The following is a 21,779-nucleotide window of genomic DNA, read 5'->3' as shown; positions in this document are numbered from 1 at the left end:
AACTCACAGCGATCCTCCTGCCTCAGCCTCCTGAATGCTGGGATTACAGGCATGCACCACCACACCCGGCATCCGTGACTTTAAATGCTGGACCTACAACTCTAGTAGGCATAGAGATGTCGCTCAGTAATCACCTTGGACCTGCTGGCTTCCCCTCTGCCGTGGTTAACAACAGTAAGGTATAGCCATGCATATACCTAGCATAGACCAATCTTGTTGAGGATGACGTCTTCCATGGGCTCAGTCTCATCATTCTGACCGTGGACATGGTCTCACTCAAGTGCTCTGTGTCTAAGCCGGGAGGGGGTCCGTGTTCCCCTCTGTCTCACCCTGTAGCAGATGCATATGGCCAAACTGTCCAGGAAAACTATTTGCCTCATTTCCTCCCATGAGTGCCTTGCCGGGTTCTTCAGGGACCTCCACTTAACCCAGCTTTGGGGCAACTGTCTGGGTCAAATAGCAATATCTCAAATGTACCGCTTTCTATTTAGTTTAGATCTCTTCTGGCACTCAGAATCCTTTTTTGTTAGCTGCGCCCTAATTTTGTGGTCCTGTCGGATTTGAGTTTCATTCCCTCCAGTTCTTCCTTAGATTATTTCAGGGAGGAAAGCCAACATTTTATCATTACAGCTTAAGTTTTCAGCTCTGTAAAAGGGTCTGGCCAGCGCCGTCCAGGGAGATTTCTTCAGGAGTGTGTTTTAGAGCTCGATTTCTCCGTTATATCTGGCAGTAGCAGGATGGGAATGATACCAGGCGCAGTTAAGTAGTGGAAAAGTGAAAGACAACTCACAACCATGGGCCATGCTCACAAGGAGCATAAGTAGAGCCGGCCGGCATGCACACATTGGAAAATATTTTAAAGGTTTAAAACGATTGTAAACACACGTCGTCAAGCTGTGCAGTTGGTGTTATAAAAGAAGAAATTAATGGGCCGTCTTTGGGGCTCTGGCTCTGAGGCTCTGCCTGCAGAATGTGATAGCCTCTCTCACTGCCACTGCATGTTTTCAATACCAACCCTCCAAGGCATAGCAACGCACTGGGCTACATCTGTGAAGGAATTTTGGTTTTCAGCCCCAGCAGCAACGTTTCCTCTTCTGCTCCTTCCTTCGAGTAAGGACCTACGGGGCTTTTCCCATCTTCAGTCACAGTTCCCCCGGCAAACGGTATCAGCCATGGCCTGCTGTATCAGAACCATCCGGGCCCGGCGGCCACAGCTGGACAGCTGTCTTCCTTTCTTGAACTTCTGTTCAGCAGCACGGGCATCGGGTGCCAGCGTGTTGTGGACTCTGTAAGGCAATACCAAGATGAGAAGCAAAGGCCTGGACTCTGGGCTCTATCCTTGAGGGCTGATCAAGTCTAGCAGGGAGCAAGAGGCACGGGACAACAGGTGCTGTGCAATCCCAGGTGCGTGAGTACCACGGCTGAAGAGAGACCGGAAGGGACTGGGAAGGTGCTCGGTGGGGTTGAGGAGGGTCTCCCGGAGGGTGAGGAAACGCTCTGCAGGGAAAACGGCTGCAAAAAGCCACCCTCGTATAGAACAGGAGGACGGGCTGAGGAGACCACAATTAGTTTAGCGCTGGGGAAGTGAAGCTTTAGGCAACAGAGGAGGAAAAGGCCAAGCAGGAATCCGCTCAAGTCCCCAACCCCGCAGGCAGGGAAGCACAGAGCAGATGCCCCATTTCATCCAGCCCCTCGCATTCCCTGCCACTTGCAGAAATCAGTCTGAGAGCTTCACGGGTTTGAGAAACGACTGCCTTCCTGCTGACGCCAGCCTTTTACATTTTCAGCGCTGCGCTGTGGGGTTTTGATCCAGTGAATAGATGCCCACAGCTCTCCCCCGGCCATGACCATCGCCCACACTCCTTTCCTCCCGCCCCCGGCTCCCCTCCAGGGCACCTCTCTGGGTGCAGGAGGCCCTGGTGGCTGTGTGTCGGGAGGGCCAGGTGGTGAGGGAGGGGCAGCGTGACCTGGCCTGGCATTGCTTCTCCGAGGGACAGCGCCATCGAGGGGAGAGGCGGGGCCACGTGCTGGCTGGCGGGATCCGAGGGCCCCGGCCCTGTTCTCTGCTCTCTGCCAGCTTAAGGCTCGAGAGTTGGCCTGGCAGGGGAACATGGGCAAACCATGGCGAAAGCCGAAGCCTAGGCAGCTGAAGACTTTTCACATAATTGTATTTCAGCTTCTATGTGAAATTTTGACATGATTGCATATGCCTTTGTATGGCTGTGAGGCATAAAATTCTAACTGACTAAACTAAAATGGAAAAAAGAAAACCTCTGTACACTCTGATCTCACCTCTCTACAAATCTCTGTGCTTTTCATGAATACTCAGAGTCTGAAGGAATGCCTGCTTTTCCTATGTCTTTGGATTGGTCCTAAAACATTTTCTATTAACCATTAACGTTAATAATATCTGTTGTTGAAAGTTGAGATTTTAGAAGTTGTCATGTGACAAAAAAATGTCTGTTTTCATTGAGAAAATCAGATTTCTCGGGAATCCAGGGCTGAACACACAGAGCCGTCCGCATCATTTCTGTTTGCCTACTTAATCATTTTTTCACTTGCGGTGTGGTGGGGGATTGAACCCAGGGCCTCAGGGCACTTAATGTCCATCTGCAGCCCCAAGTGAGCATTTCCTCTCATGTCCGCAGCTCCCTCTCTTTGCCGTCTCCATCACGACTGCCCCTCCATCCACAGCCACACCCTGCCCCTTTGTCCCAGGGGAGGGGCACACTTCAAGAAGGGAGGGCTCTGGTGCGACAGCCAGGGCCCTAGGCAGCCTATTTGCTGTGCGCTGAACAAGAAAAAAATATATATATACCGAGCTCCCCTCACTTAGAGAGAACTGTGTGTGCGCTTGACAATGAAGACCTTGCTACAGTGGGAAGTCATGCTGCAGACACTTTCACAGAGCCTTAACACAGCGCAAACGTCACATACAAATGTGTTTTTAATAAGCAAGCAACGTTCACAACACACACGTCTGACCCCATGTGATGTTTCTTACCCCATCTCCACGCTTGGAACTCCCAGAGGTGGGAGACTGCAGTGGTTCACGGTGTTTCGTCCTCCTACTGATGTGCTAACTATGAAACAGAGGTAAAACAGTCTGATTTCCTCAGGCCTCTTTACAACACCTGACTGTATCGGGGGTGCCAGACTCCTGGACAGCTCTGCCACACAGCTCCCTCCCTGCAATCAAGCCAAAGGAAATCTCCCAAGTGAGATTCTTTCTCTAGAGAGTCATGTGGTATTTACATGTGGCGGAGTACTACTCTGCCATAAAGAAGGATAAACTTGAGTCGTTTGTAGAAAAATGACTAGAAAAGGATGCCCCTTGAGACTATCATGTTAAGTAAAATAAATCAGACACCCCAGCTTAAGTATCATATATGGGAAACCCAAAGTTGAATAAATGAACAAGCAAAATAAAAGATAAATGATAGAAAACAGGAAAATAAATCTCCTACAACAGGGAAGGGCACCAGGAGATGGGACAGGAGACAGAGGGGAGATGATGTCTGAGCTTCAGTGCACGGTTTCGTCTGTCCTGGGGAACTGGCACGGACACATATCAACTGTCATCCTTCTGTCCCCAGCCTGTTCCCCCCTACCTGCCCCATCTCCTCCCGTCTTTTACAACACGGCCAGTTGGGCTAAACACTTAAAGTTTATGAATTTAGGAAAAACCACGATGTGACAGTTTCAAAGGATGAAGTGGGATGCAGGCGTAATACGGGGTGAATCTGTCACTGTTTTTGCTCGTGCCTGCGCCTCAGGAGATTCATTGGCCAAAAACCCAGAGGACACTGATTCCCTCTCAAATTCTACTTCACTTTATTTGAAAGGACAAAAAACAGAACTCCTCGACCTTAGTTTTGAAGCAGCCGGCATCTGCGTTCCAGTTGAATTTCTTCTCATAAATTCTAAGCCCAGACTTTCGAACATGCCCAGAGAATAGCTGTGGCTTATCTGTTCTTTTAAAAAAAATAGATTTTAAAAGATTGTTACTACCTGTCCATTCTATTGACTTGCCCAGTTTCCAGCTGAACAATCTAGAACACTGACGTTCGCGGTGGAATCCATTCTCTACCTTCACTAAATTCCTTCTCTCTAAGCTCTGTGTTTTCCTTGACCCATAATGTTTTGCTCCTAACCAGAAGGGTAGTCAGGCCGACAGGAAGGGACCGTCCGCCTGGGACCCTGTTCCCACCATGCCAGGGCAGGGCAGCCTTCACCACCGGCCACCCCGACCAGGCTGTGATGGCTCAGGAATCTGCCCCAGAGGGGGCCAGGCCACCATCCTGAGCGTCCCGCAGTTTCCTTTCATTTGGAGTGCTGTCCTTGAGACTTTCTCCTCCCTCCTACTGCTTTTCCAGATGCCACTGTTTATTTCTCAGAGATTTGCCTCTTTTTCTCTTTATTAGTCCACAGTTGCGGTATGTAATAGTCACACTCCTGGTGGGGGGTCGGTATGTGCACGAACACATCTTAATGCTCTGTCGGCCCCTTCCCCTGCCCTTCCCCCTGCCTCCATCTCTTGGTCCCCTTTCCATTTGCAAAAGAAAAAGATCTGCCTCCCTGTTATCTATCTTTTACTTTGCTCTCTCTTTATACTGTGGGTTTCTCATATCAGAGAAACGGTGCAATATTTAAGCTATGTGTCTGATTCATCTCACCTAACATTAGGATCTGGAGGTTCACCCATTTTCCTACAAATGACTCAAGCTTATCCTTCTTTGTGGCAGAGCAATACTCCACCGTGTATAAATACCACATTTTCTTTATCCATTCCTCTGCTGATGAACATGTAGGCTGCTTCCAAGATTAGCTATTATGATCCATGCTGCTATGGGGAAACCCATGCACTTTTCTGTTGGCACAGAAGACTCACATTGGCCAGGGTACAGGGCAGCCTGTAGGCCTCTCCCTCCTGACAACTTCGTTGTAGCCATGCTCATTGCACACCTGGATGGCCTCTGCCCTCAGCTCTGCAAGGTCATCTCCATGTGCCAAGGTCCTCGCCCCTCTGCCACCCCCAGCCCCCTGCCCTGGGGTGCTGTGGACTTCACTGGGCTCTTATATCACCCACAGTCAGGGTGATCAGCAGGCCCTGCTGCCGCCTGGACTCCTCATTCTGTTCCCTCTCTGGTCCAACTTCCCTGACCCCAGGCCAGGTCTGCTACCACCTGGGAAGCCCCTCGCCTGTGATCCCCACCTGTGTGTAGGTTTCTTCTAAGCCAAACCACAAAAATATCGCCGGGAAAGAAAGCCAGTCCAGGAAACAGACACAGTGTCGGGGATGGCGCTGACACCCAGGGCCGTCATACAATAGCGCAAACTCACCTTTTCCAAGAAGGTCTTTGTTCGACTGCATGAGGAAAGAAAGTGGAAGAGTGAATTGTCCGGACTTTGCTCAGGAAACACAGCGTTAGGACAGAGGCACAGGCTTCGGGGTCCGCAGGGCAGGCTTTGACTCTGCTCTGAGCTCGACCTGGTTGCATTAAGTCCCCGAGTCTCGTGTTTCCTGTATATAAGAGAAAATGGCCCTCAGCTCTGGGTTATGAAAAACAAGGGAGAGGCGGCTGTTTCTGTGTTTAACAAGGGCCTGGGACAGCATGGATCCCCAAAACCTGTAACACCCTTCCATTTCCTCTTATCTAAACAGCCATGAACAGAAAAACAGGCAGAGTAAAGAGCACCTGGGTGAGAAGGGGAGGCGGTAGGGCGTGGGGGGCACAGTGATGCCTCACACTCAAGTCTCCAGGGTGAACGGTTACCTGCACGGAGTGAGCAGCAGACAGCAGTTCGATTCCTAGCAACAGGGAAATAAAACCTACTTGCCAAATAGTTCCATTTATATTTTGTCTTTAAAGGCAATAATAAGAGGGGTCAATTATAAAGCAAACTCCAGTGAAGGATGTAGAACCACCTTTTCAGATCTTTTGCTCTCGGTACGTGTTTGCAGCATACAACTCTCACATTCCTCCTGGGAAACTGACGCATGTTCGGGACCCGTCTGAATGCCGTTTTCCGTCCCCTTTCCTTCCCTCCCTCCCACCTCTCCGGATCCCTGTCCTGCTTTTCGTACACATCTACCCCTCCGTACACCACGTTCCCCTTCCCGGTGAGGTGTTGGTACCTGTACGCAACACGTCGTAATTCCTTCCTCATCCCTTTCCCTTCCCTCTCTGCCTCCCATTGTCTTTATCCCTTTCCCCTCTGAGAAAGACCTGTCTCCCTACTCTCGGTGTCTCTCTTATTTTGCTTCCTATTTAGACCTTGGGTTTCTTGTACAAGAGAAACCACGTGACATTTAAGCCTGTGAATCTGATATATTCCAGTTAACACACAAAAAAGCTGGAATCATCAGTAGACTCGAGAGAAAGTGATTATTCATCTACTAGTTAATTGAGGATAAGGACAGATTACAAATACTGGCAATCTTCAGATACGGTATGTCACACAGACAACATGCTATGTATAATACTACAAAAATACTGAGAAGAGGAAAATTCCAGTCCCAAGCTGGGCACACCCCGTGCGCCTACAAATCAAGTGATCTCAGCAAGGAAAGCAAAGAACACACATCTAAGAAAACAACATTTTCGCACAGAAGGAAGCAAGATCTGAGCTGTCCCTTCGGTGGGGCAAAATGGAAGTCGCTACAGCAGAATCAATCCATTGATCAAAATATGGGAAGCATCACCAAGATTGAGATCAGTAAAGTGATTCTCTTCAAGAAATCAGAGAAAATGAGGCACTCCAGAGGCGCAGGGAGCGCTCCGTGAGAGCAGACGGCCCAGAGCCCTGTCCAGCCACCCCTCCCGTCCCCATAAGACAGATAAAAGCTGGGGAAATAACTGATATTTATAAGAGAGCTTGTTTATCCAGCACCTGCCATGCACTGTGCACGGACTGCTGGTAATGAGTGCCTGCTGCACACGGGTCAGGGCATTCAGAGGTGACAGAAGAGAGAGCAAGAGCCTGACGCAGGGAGTTTGCATTCCTGTGGGGAGAGAGCCAATGACATGAATCACAGCACACAGACTCCCGGGGCTGGCCGGAGTCAGGGAGGATGTGGAGTGTAAGGAGGCTCTCTAGAGCCCCTTTTTTTCTTTCCCCACTGAAATAAGAAGCAAAGTCATCAGCTGAGTTTAAGGAGGAAAGGAAATGTGGGAGGCTGTCAGCGAGTAGAGTGTAAGACACAGTCAAGCAGAGACGCGGTCAGGCCTCAGACCAGGCGTCCTAGAGAGGTCCCCACTGCCACATCCGGCTCCTCTGGTTCACGTGCGATGTCACCAGGCTGCAGGCCACTACATGAAGTCTCTCTAGATAGCGTCTTATTGCATTAAATCCCCCGGCACGGGCCAGGCCACCCTTAGAACATTCTGTCCAATCCGAGAGGGGCACCAGCGCCCTGAACCCCGAACTCAGGGCACAGAGGGGAGAAGGCCCGGCTCCAGGAGGAGCGGCGTGGCACAGGCCAGGTGCAGCTGTCTCTGCGAATCTCCAGAGCTCCGCCCTCGGTGTGGTTCTGCAGTACAGAACTCAAGAGTCCAAGAGAAGCCAGGGAAGTCGCCTGTGCTTCAGCATAGCCTGGCAGCTTGATTTAGGCAAGACCTCCGGAGCCGCTAGAGAAATGTGTGCCTTACAGAGGGAACGGACGGCGGGGGAGGCTTCAGGCCCTGCTGTGCACGTCCTAAGGAAGAGCCATGGCCAGGACATAGGGCAAGGCTCAAGTCACTGCTTTCCTGGCCAAATCTAAAATATTCGGAAATAGTAATCTCTCTTCCTGACAGCCTTTGATGCCGGTTTCCCTCTCCACCCAGTTTCTCTCACCGTCTCACGTCAGATCGCGGGTGATACCACTGGGACACGCATTCGCCATGTGAGACTGGGCAAACTATGAAGCCCTTGCGCCCGCCTCCTCTTCCACAAAACGTGAGCCATAGCACGTGTCTCACGGGGAGAAAAGAGCCTGACGTCAGAAGTGCACCATCAACAGCAGCTCCTGTTATTCGAAAACCCTTTACTGGGCACTGCCTGGCTGCACTGTTTGCCGTGTTCTTACTTTCTCCAGCTCCACGGTCATCTCTGTTCTAGGACTGAGCGACACACAATAGTCCAGTGCCGACCCGTCCTAGTGAAATGTGTTCCCTCCCTCCACGTAGCCTAGACGCCTCACTCCTGAACACTTTTAGTTTGGAGGGTTTGTTACCTAGAGGAAGTTTTATGAACTTCATCCTTTGAAATACTAAGTTGTGTTCGGGCCCAGCCCCAATTAGCAAGGGCGCTTCAAGCCTCCAGTCATCTCGAGGGCGGAGCCAAAGGCCCGTCTAGCATGCAGAGCATTTGTTTTCTGAAGACCCGCCAGGGACCATCCCTCCCGGGCTGCACACTGGGTAGAGCCAGTTCTGGTGAGGGAGTGAAGACCAATGGCTGTCTGGTCTGTGCTCCCCCGGCCTGGCCCACTGCTGCCCCCTGGCGCTCTCCGCTGGTCCGTCTTGCTTCCCACCTCCTAGCCTCCGGCCGGCGGACAGACGTCCCCTTGCCCCACTGTCCATCCCGGGACGCTCCTCTTCCTGACGCTTGCATGAAGAGCTTCTCTCACTTGCCAGAATTTGGTTTAAACAACTACTTAGCAACTTGGCTTTCTTAGCAACCCCAGGAAGGAAGTCCTACACCCTGGCCCGGGAGCTGCCTGTCCTTGTTACAGACTCCACTTGCCACCTTCACAGCCCTTGCCACAGTTTTTTACGGATTCATCTGTTTGCTTCATTTCTCGTGTATCTGCCCCCAACAAGGGCCGCAACCACAGCCGCATGTGGTGCTGAAGGTGCTCTCTCTGCCCTAGCAAGGCTTCCACAGACACACGTAGGAGTCCAGCATGGTGAGAGATGAACCGCCCAGTGCCGGGTGGCTGGGAAGATGGACCCGGTGCCCTGCAGACATGTGGGTGCCACTAGGCCCTCGTCCCGGATGCCCCAACATCTTCCTTCTCCGCCTGGGGAGCACGTGCCTGGCCAGTTATCAGGGAAGCCGCCGAGCAGAAAACACCATCCAACAGTGAGGCAGCAGGTATCGGCTTCTGCCGGTGCCTGGGATGGCTCCAAGGGGAGTGGCCTCACATCCTCCTGTCAGGAAGTCCTCATCTCCAGAGGAGACAGTGACCAGAACCTCCCAGCCCATGAAGAGCAAGTGGAACAAGACCTACAGAAGGCCCGAGGTGGGCAGCACCCTCACAGTGCAGCAGGGAATCAAACGCCTGTCTCCTTCCTCCTAGATGCCTCTCTGCCACACGGGGTCCACGGTGCACACAGGAAAGGCAGCGAGAGGCCAGCGGAGGCACCTGGGAGCCACGGCTGAGCCCAGTGCAGGTGGCCATGGACGGCGGGTCTGGCACTCTCAGACAGCACCGCAAAGCCAAGCGCAGTGAGTGAAAGAAGCTGTTTGTCCCTTTCTGAAACATAACCTAGGGTCCTAGAATGTGGCCGTACCCCTCCAAAGCGAGCCTGGCGCAAACGGCTCCTTGACGGACGGCCGGCCTGGAGCTCTTGGGAAGTTTTACAAGGTGTGAAGCCTGTGTTGGAGGAAATATTTGGAGTTAAATGAGGAAGGCTGTTCATACCTGAAATGTGCTATCATTCACCACTCTGTTTGTGAACCCAGACGCAAGTGTGAGACTTCAGCTTGTTTTTAATGGATTCTCCTGACAAATGGCTTAGGCCGGTCAAGCAGGTTTTCTTTTGATTCCCTGAGAGTTACATTTTGCAGGCAGGCAGAAATGGGAAACTGTTTTTAAAGTACTCTTTCACTGTAAAAGTTTAATAATCTGTGCAGACATCGCAGAATGATTTTCCTGGTGGATTTACTGAAATACGGTTACACTCCTCCCTGGAGATGAAGAGCATTTTACCTTCAGGACAACATGATGCATTTGGAGACTGTCTGTGAAGGTCACATGTAGAACAGGACAGAGTTGGGTGGCCCATGTCAGGCTGTGAGATCTGTGCACCTCAGTCTCCGATTTCAGTGAAGCCCTGAACAAAGTATCCCAAAAGTAGAACAGCAGTTTAAAGGTTGTCAATTCCACAGATCTTAAAACCCATTGTAGCCACGCTCTGGCAATAAAAGCCTGAAAATCTGAAGTTATGTGATTATGAGTTAGGCCGTGTCTTATATTTCCAGTCTTGTTTCCTATTGGAGTGTCCATTCATTATACACATGAAAGGAATAGTATATTTATTTCAAAACTGTAAAATCTTTCCATATTTTGAGGCAAACAGTAACACGTGCATGCGTGTTGTTCTGTGATGGGAAAAATGACCCAGACAGCAATAAAACTCCACTCAAACATGCTCCCTCAAACATTCTCTTAAATGTACAGTGGTGCCTCAGTTCACAAACTTGGTTCTTTCCCCAATTCCAATCACAAACCAAATCAGACAAATCAAATTCAGTGGTTGGGTTCAACATTGACTTTACGGGGAAATTTGATTTTGTCTAAGTATGAACTGAAGAGTTGTAGAAACAATTACATCATGTGAAAACGATAACTTTAATCTCTATTATGTTTTCCTGCCTCGGGGTCAGTGAAACCCTTCGGAGCACAATATCAGCCTTCAAGGGGACCAAGCAGCCATGGGTCAGCGCAGACACTGGCATCAGTTAAAGAAGAGAATCCAGGTGGTCTCTAGACCTGCGAAGGTGCAGCTCATTTCACAGGAGGCACACAGCCATTGCAGGCGATGCAATGAGCCCTGCTCCCCATTTAAAATCCTGACTGGAGCCAAGGTTTATCTTTCAGCACCCAGCCTGAACAAGTTCAGACACGGGCTCCCCACTCTGACTCATTGGGCTTTCTCTATTTTCCAGTAAATTTCCTTTACAAGGGACAGAATAGGCCATAGACATTGGACGTAAGGTATAAAAACGCCTGTGTGGAAAGAACTTCAGGACACCAAATGTCTATGTTATGTGTAACTACAAAGTTGCGGGCTTAGGGTTGGACACTGGATTTAACTCCTCACTGGCCCTGCCAATTGTGACATGCACATTCTCCCCCTGGAAATGCTGCTTGACACGGCACTAGACACATGTCACAATTTTCATAAAGCTTAAGTTGATGATAATTAAGCTCAGTAGATAATGTGGGTTCTCCCTTCCCCCTGCCAGTGTGAAAACAGTGAGTCTCAAAGCCATTGCCACCTGGAACTATGGGCAGGACAGCACACATACAGAAAAGTCTACTGAATATCACTGCCATCTCCATAGAAAACAACAATTTTTCTTTAAAAAAAATAGAATAGATGTTCATTAGTAAGTTATCGGACTTCTATGGTAAAGACATTTTCTATAGACCAGTAGCCAATGGCTAATTCTGTTCAGCAAACTGCATAGGAATGGAAAATATGTTTATACTCAGATTATCTTTCTGCCAAAAAACTAGAAGAAACCTCAGGAAAGTTTTCTGTTCAATGACAAAAACCCATCATGCCAGGCCTGGTGGCACACGCCTGTGATCGCAGCACTTGGGAGGCTGAGGCAGGAGGATCACCATGAGTTCAAGGCCATCTTGGACTACAGTGTGAGAATGAGTTCGGGGCCAGTCTGAACTACATAGTAAGACCCCGTCTAAAGAAAAAAAGCCTAATGGTGGTGAAAAATTCTAAATAGTCTCCATCATCTCACCTATCTCTAATATTCTATGCTTTCCTGATTTCAATTGGAAGGTCAATAAGCTTGAAATTGCTTTTAGTGTTTCTTTCCGATTTCTGGATATTATTCACTTAGAGATAATCTTTGAAAAGAAGCGATGGTGATGTCGTTTACGCCTTTCATTTTACCCAGGAAATTGTTCTCTTAACCAGAAACCAAATGACCTTCCTAGTTAGGCAGCCAATGGGCAGTATTTATGGCATTTATGGCCCTATTTTCAGGTCTTTTTGATTGATATCAGCTATTGCAAGCTGGAGACTTATAATGCATTGAATAATGAGGTGGCAAAGTAAACAGACATAATATTTAAAAACAAAACCAAGCAGATCGCTTTTTTCTTCCTTTATGATCACCTTGGGTTTTAGAAGAAATACCTGAGGTATGAGAAAAGAGATTGTAAGACCCAAGTTTTCTGGTTAGGCAGCCAATGGGCAGTATTTATGGCATTTATGGCCCTATTTTCAGGTCTTTTTGATTGATATCAGCTATTGCAAGCTGGAGACTTATAATGCATTGAATAATGAGGTGGCAAAGTAAACAGACATAATATTTAAAAACAAAACCAAGCAGATCGCTTTTTTCTTCCTTTATGATCACCTTGGGTTTTAGAAGAAATACCTGAGGTATGAGAAAAGAGATTGTAAGACCCAAGTTTTCTGGTCAAGGTGGTCTCCCTCTTTGACCTTTACTCAGAATATAAAGATCAGGTTTTCTGGGCAAACAGCTGTAAAAATTCCACTCTGTATAACAACCTCCTCCCTGTTTTTTTGTTCCTCTTTTTCTAACCCAAGGATAAACCTATCTTCTTCCCGATAGTTGCTTAAGATAGTTAGAAAATCATATGTTTAATCACATGCTTTGTTAAATATAATAATTGACTAATCAAATGTTCTTTGGAAAAAGGAACTTGGCCCTTCGAACCTCCCCTCCCCTAGGTATTAGCAATTTCCAGTAAGCACCCCAATAATATCCAATAGTAATCAAAAGATAAAAATAGCATCAATAAAAAGGGAAAGCCTCCCCAACCCTATATAATCCTGCTTCAAAAATGGGTCAGGACTCTCATTTTCTGATCCGCTCAGTCGGTGAAGTACAAGGGTCCAGGCTCGAGCTTGGAATAAACTCCTCATGTAATTACTCCTTGGTGGTCTTTGGGAATATCGCAATCTGGGTACAACAAGATCTCTGGGAGCATCGTGCCTATGGAAGAGAACTCAGGCATCGCAGATAGATCTCTGGATGGACATCCAAAGACCTGGCCCTCTGCAGAGTCCAGAACCTCATTCAACTCCACTGTCTGTGACAGTGTGTGTGTGCTCTGTCAGCTTCCCTGTCCAGTTCTCCAGTGCACTGTGATCACCTTCAGATCAGCTGCCTGCCCGCCGTGCCTTGGGACTCAGTACAATGTTGGCCTTATTGAAAAGACAGGCCAACAGATGATCACTGGGCAATATGCCCAAGAAATACCAGCCTCCTCTCTCCTGAGAAAGTTGTAATTGTTGCCCTGACACTATCATGCCTCATGGTTTCTTAAGGCTGCCACCAACCTGCCCTTGTCTAAGGTACTATGGCCCAGGTGCTTCTCTCCTGCTGACATGCTCCTCTCGGCCAAGGTGACTTGGTTGCTACCCTGGTTGGTCCCATAGAGAGAAAAGAGTTCAGGTGAGGAATTAGAAGCCAGTGGCTGGATGTCAGTTGGCTGGATGTCATGCCCGGGATGATAGCGTAAGCCTCTTGTGCTGTAGAATGTGTTCCGTACTAAAGAATATTTCCATAGTCTGCTAGGGGAGCCTGATTCATAGTTTGTCCATCAACCCTTGAAAATTCTGACTCATTATGCATGCTATTCTGTTTAACAACTGGGAAATTTCAGCAATAGAGGCATTAATAGCCTGATTAGGTCTTCCTAAGTATCTACACGTATTCACTGCCTCAAACATCTCCGTGCAGTTAGTCAGGGCTCTGCACCTGAAGGTATGGTCCACTACCAAAGCTACTAGCTGAATCCAAAAATGCATTCTGGTTTTTGTAAAAAGCTGTGGGGGCATCAAAGAGGAAATGATTTCCAGTCTACAACCACTACAAGAGGTTCTTGCCCATTCCTCATTCTTAAGTTGGGGGCTTTGGGTTGCTTTCTGTAATATACACACTACCCAGTTAGAAATGTAGAGCACGGCTCAAGGTGATACTGAGAACATACAAGTCTCACCCTGTCCCTTGTTAGGCAGGCTTGCCCTTCTCAGGTAATTTCCCTCCCAAGAAAGGAAGAGCCAAACAGACGAGCTAGCATCCATTCTTTCCTGATTGCAGTTGTTAAAATCTCAGTTGTTTCCCTCGGCAAACTTACATTTCTTGTGTGTTCCACTTCCGGTGATAACGCTTGGTTTGCAAGCCAGTCATTTTTTTAATTTGCTTTCCTCTCTGTTTTCTCAAGTGAACAGTTATAGGAGCATTTAATCATTAGAATTGAGAGAGCTAAGAAAAGGGAGGCAGCATCCCGGGCACAGCCTCTCTCTTCCCCCTCATGCCAGCTCTTGATAACCCAGGGCACAGCCTGATCCCAGAGGTAGCTTCTCACTGAGTGGAGTAAGAGGAATACACAGCCGTGCCTACCTCGTCCTCAGAATGGGCATATTCTGCTCCACCGCTCTGATCTTATCATCTGTTGGAAGTTGAGCAGGATAAGGTTGCTGTTGACACACAGGCTGTGTGAGAGTCACGTCTAAGCAGTGCCCTGCAAGAGAAGGCCTACAGACATGCAAACCAAAATCATTCACAGGCTACACAGCGTCCCCTCACACTACATACAGTGTGGGCTGGAGACACCTGTGGGCAGGAGGCATGTGGTACCTTGGCTGGCTCCCAGGACCGAGGCATTCCTGGTGTGACTGGTGGGAAAATCCATGGTAAACCCGAGATCAGCTCGAATGAACAACTGCAGTCCTTTCTGTAAGTTTATATTTCTTCATTATTCCTAATTCACAGAATGCCAGTACTGGGGTGCGGAGCTCCAGCTTCCTACTCTGGATTTTGAAGATGTTTTAAAAAATGATGAAGATGCGTACAAGTGGCTTTCCACCCTCAAGAAAGTGGGCATCGTGCGCCTCACCGGGGCAGCTGATAAACAAGGAGAAATCATGAAACTCGGCAAAAGGATTGGCTTCCTCTATTTCACATTTTATGGGTGAGTCAGCAAATGGACTGTGTACAGTCTGACGTATTCCGGTAATGATATCCCTTTGACTGAAAACAGAGAAATTGTCCACAAAGCCATCAGCAGGAAGTCACAGGGAAGGAACAGTGTGACAGTAGTATTTCTCTGAGAGCGACTGGAATTTTCAATGCAACAAAGACATGAGGCTAATTGTAGGTGGTGTATTAGTTTATTCAAACTGATTTGAACAAAGGACACTTACTTTCTCACAGTTCTGAAAACTAGAAGCCCAAGATCAGGGAGCCTGAGGTTAGTTTCTGGCGAGGTCAGTTGTCCTAGCCAACCGACCTCCGTCTTCTTCCTGTCCCTGTACGTGGCCTTTGTCTACACAGCACACTCCAGCTGACTCTTTGTCCTCTTCAAAGACACCAGCCTTACTGTGCCAGGACCCCTTCCTTACCACCTCCTCTACCCTAACCAGGCCTTATCTCCTAGGACACAGGGAATTGGGGTTTCAGCAAATGAATTTCAGAGAACACAATGCAATCCGTAACAGGTGGGATAAGAGATTGCATTTCTCCAAGACTTTAAAAAAATATCCAACTTCATAAACGTGAGAGTGTATTAAAGCTTTACCATTCAAGAGTTGGCACAAAATAAAGTAAGATTCTGAAGGACTGAAACCAACCACCAGAGGTGTTAGAAAGATTAAACTAGCCAAGTGTGGCGGCACACACTTGTGATCCCAGCACCAGAGAGGCTGAGGCAGGAGGTTCACCACAAGGCGGGCCTGGGCTATATAATGAGACTCTGTCTCAAAACAAAACAAGGTTAAACTAATATCCCGAAAGTTGAGGCTATTGGCTACAGTAAGTTACAGGAAATAGAATTAATATCAACTTCAAAACAAGGACCTGTTTTCACAAGAATTGCTGAGGCAATACCATAAGTTATAGATAGAAAAATACTAACAACAGGAAAACCATTTGCTGAAGTCTCCGCCTCATCCTTCCTAGCATCTGAGCACGCACCCAGCAGGTAGAGAAAGGCTTTGTCTAAAACAACCCAAAGATTGGAAACGTTCAGTCATCTGCCTTCCGTAACTTGAGCAAGTCACTCCTGGCAGAAAACTTGGATGACTGAGACCCCACCCACACCCTGAGAATCTATTTCTACCATTAGCAGATTTCTGTTTTGTGAAATGTATGTGTTTCCTCCACCTAAAAGACCGTGCATGCTTCGAAATGACAGCAATTCCAACAGACAGAAAACATATTCGAAATTATAAGAGCCTCCGGTGTATTATATGTTCTTTATTTCTTACAAGATCTTTGAAATACATACTGTTCTCCAGTTCACAGAAAGACACTGGAACCTAATGGATTAATTTGTAACCTAAGTTCTCACAAGTAGTAATTAAGGAATGAAAGTATAAATCCAGCTTTCCTGCCCATCTTTCTGTCCCATTACTAATGACTTGAAGAGAGTACAGGAAAAGCCGCTCTTGGGCACTAGAACTAAACAGAACCCTTTAAAATACATTTATTTTAAGTTGTTTGACTTATCTTTTACTTGCTAATGATGAACTTTCTGCATCTGTTCCAGTGTGTTTCACAATTTCATAACACTGACCAAATTCTGGGGTTCTGTTCTGGAGTTCCCTAACTCCACCTACCACACATCCACTCCACTGAGGGTCAGAAACTTAATCCTGATTTATGATTTTGTTTTGTTCTGTTTCTACAGATCCTTAAAATAGGCCGATAACTTGGCCACTGAGCTAATGTTGTGAAACTTATTGGAAAAAATACTAAAGGTCTGTTATTGAAACAATCAGACTTCCTTACTCCTGTTGCATTTCCTTCATGCATGACCTTCCCTTCTGACCAGACATTCATCCCACCCCGACTGTCTCACCTTCCTCGGGTGGGCACCCTGTCATCCAGAATCTCCAAGTACACACATGCCAGAAATGCCTTTGCTGCCAACTGGCCAACTCGCACCACTGATTACTCAAATCTCTCCTTTTTGGGCATTTTTTTTTCTTTTTTGGTACCAGGGATTGAACTCAGGTCCTTGCACCTGTGAAGCAGGTGGCGGAACCACTGAGCTAAATCCCAGGCCCTTGTTTTTTGGACAATTTTTAACCCTCTCCCTTCAGACCTTACAGAGAACAGCTTTGCTGGTGTGGCTATCACTGTTGTACTTGGCTTTTGGCATTGAGTGAATGGGCTGAGTGAAAACTTCCTCTGAGATCTCGCTCCTCCTGCTCCTCTTCATGTTCATGTTAGGATAAGGGAGCTCAGGGAACAGGGGACTTAAGAGGAGAAAGGGACAGTCTGAAGCCCTTAGTGCTCTGAGAGTTGCCTCCAACGGTGGGTCCCAACCTAAGCTACGTCCTAGAGCAGCGACTTTTGAGTACACTGACATCTGCAGATTTCCTCTAACGGGGCTGAATTTGACTGTGGGGAACAGGGAAAGGGGACGTCACTAGAACCTCTGCAGGAAGTCCTAGTCTCCTGCCAACCATGACAGCACAGGGTGAATTAGCTTGTTAGACAGGAAAGATAGAAAAAATGAGACGTAGAGAAGAAGCTGAGCTTTGGGCCTGATCAGTGCTGCTCTGGGCAGTGCAAGACCCCGAGCTTGCCACACCTTTATCCAGTCCATATGGAGAAAACAAATGGAACAGGTGACTCAGAGCAGAGCACACAGGACATCGGGAGCCGAGTAAGAAATGTAAAGGTCGCCCTGATGGGGGCAAAATGGAATTACGTCTCGATATGCCACGGCTGCCCTACAGGCAGGAGAACTAGGCCTAATCAAATCCCAGTATTTGACCTGAGTATCGAACTCAGCAAATGACTATGCAGCCAAAGCCCGGAATCCTGGCTGGGAGGAGGGATTCCCAAGGCAGGCAGGCGGCTCACGGTTCGGGGAGAACTTGGGTGCCAGGCATGCCGTGTCTGTGCCGGACATCCCGGCGCAGTGCACGCGAGGCATTTCTTGTGCTCTCCTGTGTCCCTTCCATCTGGGCGTCAGTGGTCTGCTCCACACAGTCTACTGCTGCTTTAAACAAAGTTCTCGCCTTTCAGATCTTTGATTCTACGCTTTGCAAAATGTCTTACTCTTGCCTCAAAACGCATGGTCGGCAATTGAGTAAAGGAACAAATAAATGAAGGCAATGGGTAATGGTCAGACGTGGAAGATGGGGCAGGGAAAGGAAAGTAGAGGCATCATGAAGGTGAACCTGCTGTTCGTGCGGATTTATCCAGGAACTCTGCGACAGCTTTCGCTGAGATGCCAAAAATAGTAATTTCCGGTTGTCGGTGCCTCCTCGATGTGCCTGCTCCAGAATGGGATAGCCCCAGTACTTCCCATGCACGTGGAGTCACTTGTACAGAGATTTTATCCACCCGGCTCCAAAATGATAAACGAGAATAGTGTGGGCGCTTTTAGTTCTTGACCGTCCCCTCCCTTGTTAAGTGGCTGGGTGGGAGAACGAAAACCAGCAGATTCCAGAATCGCCTGTGGTCTCCGTGCATCGCAGGCCAGGCGGAGGCGGGAACTGACGCATGCGCAGACGCTTTTAAAGGACTGAGCAAGCGCAGGTGAAAGCAGCGACCCCTGTGGCCTTTCACAATCATAAACTGATGTTCAACTAAATCAAAGTGGCGATCGGCGTGAGGACAAGATAGCACTGTAGGAGGGTTTAGACCCTTGCTTTGGAGCAAGGTAGTTTTTACAGAGTGGAGCCAAAATGCCTCATTCCCCCACTGCCCTCCATCAATACCAATAATATTAATAGTAATAGTAACTTTCTGGAACACCTCTGGGAAAAGCGGTATTACTAAAGAAATCACCTGGATTTTACGGCACGATTTAACTCCATGGGAAATAGTCATTGCAGGCTCTGTTTTGTCAGCATGCTGTCATCCCCAGGGCACACATAAAGTCAGAATATTTGTGAGAATGTCCCCTGCACAGCGGATCCCAAAGAGACCACAATTACTGTCAAACAGACAGAGCATCTCCCTCGAACACCTGCCAGGGATGGGGCTGGGCATCTGGTCCTGAACTAGAACTGAATATTTACTTCACAGAAAATTATTTGGGGTGGCCACTGTTTGTGGGTGAAGGCAAATATTTTACTTGACTTCCCCTAAAACATTTGAAACAATAAAAGTTTGCTAAAATGCAAGAGGAGTCTGAAAGATAACCCAGACTCCGGGTGTCACCAGTGAGGTAACGTGACCGAGGGTCCCTGCTGCCAACAGTTCAGGGGGGTGGGTGTGCTCCCCCAATATGGTGCCAAATGCGGCCACAGTGGGGCAATACCCAAATAACAATACGGCCTTTAGAGAAAGTAAAAGCCAACTCATCAAACTGCATACATGCCACTGTCGTATTGTGGTGTGCATCGAGAAATATATATTGCTTAGGCCTGTGCATGCCGTGTCGTCCCTCTTTCCAGGCCCCAACCTCATCCCACGCTGACCCGCTCCATCCCCACCATCTGCTGCTCCTTCCCATACCTGTGAGTCCCCAGGGAGAGCTGATGAGAGGTGCTACAGCTGCTCAATGGTTTCTTAGGATTGTCCACTCCCTTCCTACTTAGTCCTTTTTCCTGCCTGCATCTGCCTTCTGCACCTTTTCTCCTGCTAACCAACAACAAATGTGACGATTAAGCTTACTTATTCACTTGACTGGCCCGGGAGCTGCCCAGGGGATTACTAAGGTACACTTTTGGGGACTCTATATGGCCCCGCCCCTCCCTCTCTGTGCTGTTCCCCTCCTCTGCTTCCTGGCCACCATGAAGTGAGCAGCTCAGCTCCGCCACACCCTTCCGCCACGGTGCTCCTGCCTTGGAGCCACCGACCATGGACTGAAAGCTCTCAAACTGTGAGCTAAGTAAACCATTTCTCCCTTTAAGACACGGATGTTGGATATTTGGCCCCAGCAACAGGAAAGCAGCACAGTACATCATGCCAGGACTTCCTCTGTTTGGGGATGCTCTTTGGCCTTTCTTGCCCTTCTCACTGGACCTCCTAGCCCTCTTCCCCTCACTATCCCCTCTGCTGCATCCATCTTTGATCAGGCAGCCTCTGCAGCTCCTGCAAAAATCCACTGACAATCACTGCCAGGCCCTCATCCTTAAACTCAGGCAAAAATAAAGCACATATCCTACTTCTCAGCACATGAGCCAGTCCTGCATTCTGGATAACACTTCAGCAAAAAGGAGCAGAAATTTTGCCCTCTCCTCACAAATGTATAACATAAAGTAAGAAAATGTCTGTTTTTCTTGTTGAAGATTCTAAGTTTAGTGGAAATTCATACACTAGAAAGGAAAATGAACACAATTATAAAATATCAGACTGTTCATTTTCTAGTTGTAAGGTCTTTGGAGACTATAATTTTAGTAAGACAGTACTGAGGAGATCAATTTTGTAAAAGACAAAAATCACATGCTGAAAATTCATTTTCTTATTAGTTGGGCAACAAAAGCTGAGTCCTACAGAGTATTATTATTTATAAACTCTGTGGTGTGTGTGTGTGTGTGCGTGTGTGATGGAGAAAAGGAAGCAGCTATAAAAAGCTGGGTGTGGTGGCACATGCCTATAATCCTAGCACTCGGGAGGCTGAGGCAGGAGGATCACTGTGAGTTTGAGACCAGCCTGGGCTACACCATGAGTTCCAGGTCAGTCTCAACTACATAGTGAGACCCTCTCTCAAAATGAAGAAGCAACTATAGAGAGAGGGAGAGAGGGAATGAGTTGAGAAAAGTTCAATGTCATTTCTAAAATAAAGAAGTAGTTAACCCGTGTCTCATGAGTCATCTAATTGTCTAGCATATCAAAACTTTCCACCAGGTCAAAACATCTAAATTCTTTCATAGCATTCTTGACAGTTATCAGTCCTTAGATTGCAAACTAACCTATGGGCCACTCTCAACGACCCGACTTCACCAGACAGTCGAGCAGCAGAAAAGGAAACTTCAAACCTGAGCCCACAAGACTACCTTCCTTCCAGAAGGGAGCCCAGTTCAGATTTGCTTTCATGCCAAGAATGCTTTCTTTGCGTGCACAGGTATGTTGTATTAATATTCATAGCAAGGCTTACACTGATAAGAAAATGGCATGAACATGAAAACATTCTTTCTGAAATATAATTTCAAAATAAGGCAAAAATTGGTAACACAAGGCCACAGTTGCAGAAAAACACAAATAAATTTTTTGGAGCACTTCTTCCCAGAAAATCTAAGAAACCATTGAGGACCAAACACCACAAAGCATCTGCATTGCATTACTGCCCAGAAAGCGGTCCGCAGAAGCAACAGAGAGCTCGCTCGTGGCTTCACAACAGACGATTGATTCTAAGTGAGACCTTCTTATCGGAGCTCCGTCTCGCCTTGTCTCTCCTGAGAACTTGCCCCCCGCTTCCTGAAGCAGCGTTTGGTGCCCGCCCTGCCCTTTGAGGCCCTTGGTAAACTCTTGCTGGAAGGATACAAAATGTTGGTACGGCTGCCCGGGTTTGAGTCTGCAGCGCGGAATGAATGAAGTAGAAGGAAATGCTTCTAGCAGGCTCCCTGTCCAGCACACCAGCCGGACGAGCAAGGACTACTGATACTGGGAGGCCAGCGCAGCCTTTCCTCGTCTCGGAAGCCGTCGGAAGTCAGCCCAGGAGTGTTTCCCACATTAGTCGGAGTTAGAAGCTGAGCGCATACGAGGGCAAACAGTCCGCGCCCTTGGCTCCTGGCCCATCAGAAATCGCTCCAGACTTCACTGTGTCACAGCTCCTCCTCGCTGCACGTGTTGGCTTCATCAGAGTCGAGCTGACTTCCCATGTGTGTTACCAGCTGAGACAGGCGAAGAATAAACAAGTTTACCTCCTTTTTTTTTTTTTTTTT

At 47.9% G+C, this 21,779-nt stretch overlaps 1 protein-coding gene across 1 annotated transcript in view; it reads left to right on the top strand.

Annotated features, from left to right (window-relative positions):
* The window catches only part of Bbox1 (gamma-butyrobetaine hydroxylase 1), a gene marked incomplete at its 3' end in the record, with an annotated part of 53,395 nt that overhangs the window by 9,094 nt on the left and 22,522 nt on the right, over positions 1–21,779 (top strand). The window contains exon 4 of the mRNA XM_033763908.1: positions 14,704–14,902. Coding sequence (XP_033619799.1) covers positions 14,704–14,902 — 199 coding nt within the window. The remainder of the gene's footprint in view (positions 1–14,703; positions 14,903–21,779) is intronic.

Source organism: Fukomys damarensis, unplaced genomic scaffold (genome assembly GCF_012274545.1).
Source record: "Fukomys damarensis isolate Sample0158 unplaced genomic scaffold, DMR_v1.0_HiC HiC_scaffold_16, whole genome shotgun sequence".
Taxonomy (NCBI): domain Eukaryota; kingdom Metazoa; phylum Chordata; class Mammalia; order Rodentia; family Bathyergidae; genus Fukomys; species Fukomys damarensis.
Note: the sequence above shows the minus strand (reverse complement) of the source record. Positions and strands in the feature narration are given on the sequence as shown.